Genomic DNA, 8087 nt, shown 5'->3' with positions numbered 1-8087 from the left:
TTTATTAAGCTTTAGATTGTTACATGAAAATTTAAAAATGAAATGTCATAATTATAATATTTTGAGAGTTTACTTATGTAATTGTTGCATTAGGCTATGAATTAATAAATGTTTATTGATAAGATCTAGCTATTTCATATCTCTTCATTTACAGTAGCTAACAAATTAGGGTCTAACCTCCTGAGGAGAGGCCTTAAGGAATTGAATTTGTCAAATAAATGAATTACATTTTTCTTTGCGTTTGTGTATGTGATATTATATATGACGACACATCGTTTGTGTATGTGATATATATGACGACATACAACCCCCCCCCCCCCCGGTCCTTTTTAATATCTCCCTAATTCTGAGGTCTCAAGGTTGGCAAGTATGGCTTGAACTGATGGTAAAACTAAGGACATTATTAACTGTCTTTACATTTATTTTGAAAGAAGAAGCTTGTAACTATGGTTCTATTTCCGTCGATTGCTTGTGGTGTTCAGCCAATCACAATGATCTATGTCAGTTGGCCAATCAGTGCGGACTGTGCTTGTCAGAAGGAGGGACTTTGTAGAAAATGACACATTTTAGAGAGGTGGGGCATAGAGGACCTACAATAATGTACAGTATTTGAAAAATAATGTGTTTTTTGAACATTAAAGCATGTCAACATATTCCGTTACACCAAATACACAAAATAATGATCTTTAAAAAAAGCATCGTATGATCCCTTTAAAATGGAGGTTGTAACACTGTCACTGACTCAACAACACAAGCATTTGATCAAAACACTGAAACCCAAATACAAAACCATGTGAGCAAAGTATCATTCCTTAAAAGTAGTGTCAGCACTTTTAACACTTACTTCTTAAACACACTAAACACAATTTAACACTATTAACTGTCAATAGCTTTGGTTACATGTGAGCTAAGTGTGTAAGTCTATACTGTATATTCAGACCTGCAAATCTCTGTCATGAAAAAAATTATTTAGTCTAATACATTTCTTTGTCAGAAGTAAATCAGATTATATAGTTATGAGCTTGAATACATAAATGTAAACTGTGACCATGTAGTTATAATTCTGAATATATATATATATATATATATATAGCAATATGTAGATTTTATATAAAAGCATAATTAAACACAAGTGGTATGCTTTTCATAAAATATCAAAATATAGGTTAAATAACGTTGCATCATCTTTCAGTGTGTGTACAAGTGCTTCTCAATAAATTAGAATGTCGTGATAAAGTTCATTTGTTTCAGTAATTCAACTCAAATTGTGAAACTCGAGTATTAAATTAACTCAACGCACACAGACTGAAGTAGTTTAAGTCTTTGGTTCTTTTAATTTATATGGAGAAGTGTTTAGGCAGTAGCATAGCATATCAATTTTCTAGTTCCGATACATGTAAAATGCGATACAGATTATAAATGAAAGTATGATAAATCTGCTATTTGTGATAACAAGTGACGTTACTCATACTACGATAAGATGTCGTCACGATACCCCCAGACCTCACAACAACACACCGGAGTGAACTGAAGACGAAACTCAGGAGGTCTCCACCCATAAAGAGGACGACGCTCTAAAAGCTCAAATCAGCAGCTATTCAAGGTGCGGCTTCACACGACAGGTGTCTGAGTTGGGGAATCGGCAACGGCGCTTTACTGGATTTTTCCTAACATTTAAAAAAAAAAAAAAATTAAATACGTTTTAAAAATACGTTTATAACATTTTTGATCATTTAAGACGTCGGAGGATTACGAAAACAGAGCTCATTTGGAAAAGCATTAGACCTGAACTGCTGCTTTCAGATATCGTTTATCTTTTAAGTTCATTGCGAGAAGATGGCAAATAAAGGACTGCAGCTTCTGGGATTTACTCTATCGCTTCTGGGGTTGATTGGGCTCATCATTGGCACAATCTTACCCCAATGGAAGATGTCTGCCTACGTTGGAGATAATATTATCACAGCGATAGCGATGTATCAAGGTCTTTGGATGTCGTGCGCTTTCCAGAGCACCGGACAAATGCAGTGCAAGGTGTACGACTCCATCCTACAACTCGATAGTAAGTAACAGCCTACAAACAGCGTTTCTTTTTTCTTTTCTTTCTAACAAGGGGTAACTTTAGCATATATTATTAATAACACTGCTGAATGTCTTTAAAAAGTACTTTAATTTGCACCGGTCTGTTTGTTTATATTAGTTGTGGTTTAAAACTCACGAAACCTGTAAGCGCGCATGCGCGCACTGTTGAACGTACTGGCATATATGATCACTTCTTCACACTCTGATGATAATTATACGAGTATTTTGGCTCCAAATGCTGCCAAGCTACTGACATAATTTATTTTTGTCCTGTCATAGCTACGTTAGTTATCAATTATGAAATGAAAACTTAAAACAGTATTGGTTGATAACATGAAAATCATATTAAAACCATTCATTTTATGTTTTAATTATCAAATATAAGGTGCAAATTACTTCGGACTGTTGTAGTGATGCTTGTCTTATCCGTAGCTACATGAAAGCCAGGACGTTACCACGCCCTAGAGCCATTTTGCGGCAACTCCTCTAGAGTTACAATAATAAGGACAATCACCTGTTGTTCCACAAGTTACCTAAAATAAATAAATGCACGCTAACTCATACTGGCAGTGGTTACATAAAATGAGTATGAATAGCCTCTCACATTCCTACAGAGTTGATCGATAGATAATGCTTTTTGTTTTTACTTCGGTTATGTTTTGGGTCAAAGGAAAGGGCAGCCGTCCTTCGGGAATGTGTAAACAAAGTATGAGGACATTTTAAAGCCAGAGTTGCCTAAATAGGAGATTAAACATGATTATTATCTCAAAATGTGAACCGTTTTAACATTTGGGTGAACTTTCTGACTGGGCCAATGCTAGTTTAGTGTTGGGTGATACAGCTGGGTTAGGCTTTTACTCGAAGTAATGATTACACGGGCGTGACTCCCACCCTTCCTCCCCTCGCGGAAACTGTGCTCCTGTGTCAGGTGGGGGAGTCAGGCATTGTCTTTGAATGACTTGTGTATTTTGCAACAGTTTATTAAACGCAAGGGGGAAAAAAGAGTCCTTTGTGAAAGCACCTAAACGCAGACAATGAAGCTTTTTGAACTCAAATAGTGCCTTTTTAGAATAATAGTACAGGCGTTTGCTCTTTATTTGATGTTTATTCCCCTCATTTCATCCCATCATTTCATCCCATCTTTACTATTCACACCAAAGATTGATGGAAAAGGCTCACTTCAGTGTTTATGGCTGTATGTTTATACACACTAAAGTCATATAACCAATTACCATATCAGTCATTTGATTTAGCTTGTGTAAAACAGACTCTTATCAGTGAGTTTATGCACAAAACTTTGATATAGACTATTTAATATTTTGCTGTAGCACTACTGTTATGGATAAACCATGAGATATAACAGGAAACAAAAAAGCAAGGTGATGTAACAGCCCTAGGCAGCCATTTTGTTTATCCTGTAAGATTTTAATGTACACTTCATTTCAGGTGATACACACCTAGTAAAGTGATTTCTTCCTTAATTCATCTTGATACTAAAAGTGTTTTAATACTTTGGAAAGCCAAACCATACCCATAAAGAAAAAGAGAGCCGATTGTTGCAGTCATACCCAAGCTCCCAATAACTGGTTAAACCTGTTCCTTCTCTAAAGCTAAAGGGCAAATCGCTGCCCACATATGTGTACAATCTCACTGCGCTCTCAAAGGAGGCTTCCGGTTGGAACCGGTCTCAGTAGCACCTGACTGCAGGTGTGGCTGGGGGAAGGGCCTTTTTGTGAGTCAGAGGAAAAAAACAAACGCCTGTAGAGAATTAGGCCATTTCAAAACCCTTTAGTCTACCTATAATCTCTGATTCACTATTAAAGCACTTGCCTGTTTTGTGCTGAGTTGAGTTTAACCATCATAAACAATGAAGGGAATAATCATACCTTTAGCCTATTAAATAACATTTATTTCAAGTTTTTATATAATTGAACAAATTACAAATGTACTGCATCGAGACTGAATTATTTACCTTTTCTCTTTGTATCTCACTCATTCTCTACCCTCCCCCTCTTTCAGGTTCTCTCCAGGCAACTCGTGCCCTGATGATCGTCGGGATCCTTCTCACAGTAGCAGGACTGGGTGTGGCCAGCATGGGCATGAAGTGCACTAACTGTGCTGGTGATGACAAGGTCAAAAAGTCCCGCATTGCCATGACAGGCGGTATAGTCCTCATTGTTGGAGGTACGTTCACTTATATTAATGCTAGTTTTGTAATGCAGTACTTTTTCATCAGCACACACAAAAAAATCTAGATAAGGTTTTAAATGCCAAGGTTAAAGGAATTCTTGGCAGGTTAGGAATCAGTGCTTTGTTATTGCTCCAGAATCTGTTGGCTGACTTAAATGTTCACTTCCTCCTCTTTGTAGACAAAAATGGTCAAAAAACATGTTTGGAATCTTTTTTTCATAAGTAACTAATTTATCTCTTCTCTTCCATTCCTCAGCCCTCTGTAGCATTGTCGCCTGCGGCTGGTTTACAAATCAAATCGTCCGGGACTTCTATAACCCCTTCACACCAGTCAACACGAAGTAAGTTCAAATGTGGGTGCAAACCACAAGCAAATTATGTTTAGTCCTTTATCCATGTGCTTTACCTTATTTTATAGTTCCTCCAGAAAGGAAAGCCAATGCTCATATTATAATATTCTATTTCTATAGGTATGAGTTCGGTGCAGCCATTTTCATTGCCTGGGCAGGTGCGTTCCTGGACATAATGGGTGGAGGCATGTTGGCTGCCTCCTGCCCAAAGAGTAAACCATCTCCCAAGTACCCCAAGTCCTCCAGACCCCCCAGCAGCAGCAAGGAGTACGTTTAAGCCATGGCGGCAGTTCACAAGCTGAGGAAGTTCATAATGAATCACAGAGCATCTGTAGAAGTTTCCCTAGTCAGCTGATCTCCGATCTTTTTAGATTTTAATTTCTTGTATTGTTATTGACTTAAAATAGAACAGACAGCTAAGATCAGTGTCCTTGGGAAAATTTTACTCGTGCTCCGATACAGCAGCCCACTTCAGAAAAAGAGGTCACTTATGTTTTCGTTCTCTTGATAAGCACCAAGTCTGTTTTTTCCTATTATAAGTCCTGTTACTGATGTGAGTTTGGAAAGAGGGGGATCTTTCCCAGTATGTTCCTCCTTTTATAAGACTGCCATGTTTAGTGAACATTAAAGAGAGAGGCATGCTCAGGGAAAAATCATCACTCATACCGCTCATTAACACGTCATCTCTATTGTAAAGCCATGTCCTGACCTCATCTGCCTTTTTTGCGTTGTGCTTCACTTTATGCTATGTTGCCTGACACTGAGGTGCATGAAAAGAACAACTTCAATTTCTTAAATTTTTTTTTAAGAGCCAAGGCCAACATACTAATTTCTGGTTCACTTTGCTGCATAATTTTAGGCCGGTGACATACCAGACCTTCTCTTTTCAAACAATACTTCACTTTATACAAATCATCTGAGGGAAGTTTCACTCATTGCTATTGAAAGACAATTTTTTGAAAGGAAGTAGTAAAGTACTGAACTACTCAAAGAGAACTATAATGTTATCGAGTGGTATGTTGATGGAATTAGATTGAAATTGCTGGCATACTTACAGAGCTAGACTGAAACTAGGTGGATAAACAAAAGCTTGACTTTTTTTTTTGTGGTGAGGCTAAAGATAAAGAAACTAAAGCACTAAACTTCTCAGTGAAGCCTGTTTTCTTTTTTGGGGGAGGGGTGTAAATCAAAGGAATGGCTCTTATTTACGCAAAGTTAAACTTTTCTTTTTCTTTTTTTTGCTTAAGCTCCTCAGTGTCCTTCCTGTTATTAGGATAATGTTACAAAATATTTTGGCATTCTTTTCTTGCTTTTATACACACCATTTATTGGTCAGGAGAAAAGGTTGTAGATATTTGCCGAGTCTTATCACAGATGTCCAAGACCTTCACGAATTACATGTCTCTTTTTATCCACAACATGTACATGAGCATGTGACATGCAAAAACTGTTCCTCTATGGCTGTTTTTCTTTCTTTCTTTGGTCTTCGTGCTTAGACCACTTGAGGTGGGTTGCCCTCAAGTCTATTTAGGATAGTCGTATTATATTTGTAACCAGCTTATGCAAATATTTAACTTTTTGAAACGTTTGACTGTTCAGTTTGCATTATAAAAAATTATGTAAATAAATTTTTTAAAACAAGACTTGGTCTTTGTCACGTTCTTTATATGTGCCTAATGAAATCTGTGGGAGTTTACCCATATTAGTGATTTGCCTTTTGAGTCACATGGTCTTCTGACTTCTGTTTCAGCATAGTTTGATTATTCTGGCTAACACTGCAAACTTAAATGTAAATAATCCTGTAATGGGATAATATGTGTGAAAAGAAAATAGGTCACCAAGTGGTAGCATATGCATGGGTAACAATTACAGCCATTTGTATTTAAAATGTTATCATTGGTTATAATAAATGACATGAAACATGTTTACAAAGAGGATTTACGTTTCACTTTATTATTTTTGACAAAATGCAAGGTACTTTACAACAATGCTCAACCTGTGGTAGTTGTTGCTCTTTATACTGCCAATCAGAGATCATTTCCTGCTAATGTGTATCTCGTTGGTCAAAGTGGCTAAACCTGATGGGTGCTGCTAATTCAGACCAAGCTTGAAAATAGAAGCTTGAAATAAAGTTGAAATAAAAGTCTGATTGTCTTATTCTTTATACAAGAGTTCAAAAAGTATGTAACATTGCAGATGTTTTGATAATTGTGGCGCCAAGAAGTTAAAATTTTGATTGGGCGAGGTGAACCTAGATAGAACATGTTTTATGGACATTCCTTAAACAACCCACCTTCTAATCCAGGCTTTTCCAGATATTAAACCTGTAGATTCTGAGGAGGTTTGATTATAGACTAATGCCTATAAAAAGTTGCAAATGCAATAAATTTGACAAATGACAATTGCTAGAGCCTTAAAGGAGAACTTTTAATTTTTTTAGGTTATGTGGCCATCCAGTGGACAAAGATGGAACAGTTTGACACAGAGCAACGCAGCTCAGCTTTACATTAGTAATTTGTCAAACTTCTCCAGTGCTTAAATAGCTACAAAATTCAAGCAACAATAAAACAATATAAATTATTCATACATGCAACATAATCATTCAGCCAACTAAATAAAAGCTTGTTACATACTTCATCAAATGAAATGTAATGTATCAGCAATAATCAAGCAAGTGCATAGTTTTTCACAGTGATTACTAATGCAACGTGCAATGTTTCTTAAGGCATAAAAGCATGTAAACCAGCTAGAGATGCAAATTCTTTAAAAATGTAATACCCAGCTTCAGGGCATAAGATGCCTTAAGGTTAAAAAAAAAAGTAATTGAATAAATAAAAGTGATCAAAGAAGTTTAGTTCTGGAATCACTGCAATCAAGAAATGTATTGTTTTAACCTTTATATACTTCTAGTTTCTGTTAATAAAAAGTCAGAAAAACCAGAGGAAAACCCTTTTAAGATGACACAATTGGATACAACCATGGCTCTAAGAAGCAACATACATTTCCAGAGTTTAGAGAGACAAAGTGAAACACAAGAACATTGTGCTATTCTTCTTACCAAATGTCTAAATGAATAAGTTGAAAGACAAAATATATATAACAGCACAAGCCAGGACAGAGTGATCTACAGTGGCTGGTCTTTGCCTTTGGTCAGAAATATGTTAGAGGCCTACATATACACATTTCTTCCTCTGGGAGGCACGAGTGTTACACACAGAGCTCTGGTCTAAGAAGCTACTACACAACAAATCACCTGTGTGGCCTGTTGTAGGCTGACAGCTGCTGCCATGCGACTACTAAACTACAGCTGAAACGCATACAGATCTCGTGTGAATCTGATACTGGGAAAGGTGTCTGCCTTTTCTCCTGCTGAAAGTGTCCCGACTGTCCTGTGGCAGAAGGGTGTATTTCACGAATAGCTGGTCTAGAATATTACTAGAGAGGCTCAGGATGGCTCATTGCTGAGAG

The 8087-nt window shown here is 36.8% G+C and overlaps 1 protein-coding gene across 1 annotated transcript; it reads left to right on the top strand.

The window, feature by feature from the left end:
* Positions 1 to 1724: 1724 nt before the first annotated feature.
* On the top strand, positions 1725 to 5761 carry LOC132127048 (claudin-7-B). The gene is made up of 4 exons (XM_059538662.1): positions 1725 to 2059; positions 4099 to 4263; positions 4526 to 4610; positions 4740 to 5761. The coding sequence occupies exons 1-4, from the start codon at positions 1837 to 1839 to the stop codon at positions 4894 to 4896; spliced, it is 630 nt and encodes a 209-aa protein (XP_059394645.1). The 5' UTR covers positions 1725 to 1836; the 3' UTR covers positions 4897 to 5761.
* Positions 5762 to 8087: the final 2326 nt, after the last annotated feature.

The sequence above is a fragment of the Carassius carassius genome, chromosome 45, assembly GCF_963082965.1.
Source record: "Carassius carassius chromosome 45, fCarCar2.1, whole genome shotgun sequence".
Taxonomy (NCBI): domain Eukaryota; kingdom Metazoa; phylum Chordata; class Actinopteri; order Cypriniformes; family Cyprinidae; genus Carassius; species Carassius carassius.
This window is presented reverse-complemented; position numbering and strand designations above follow the sequence as displayed.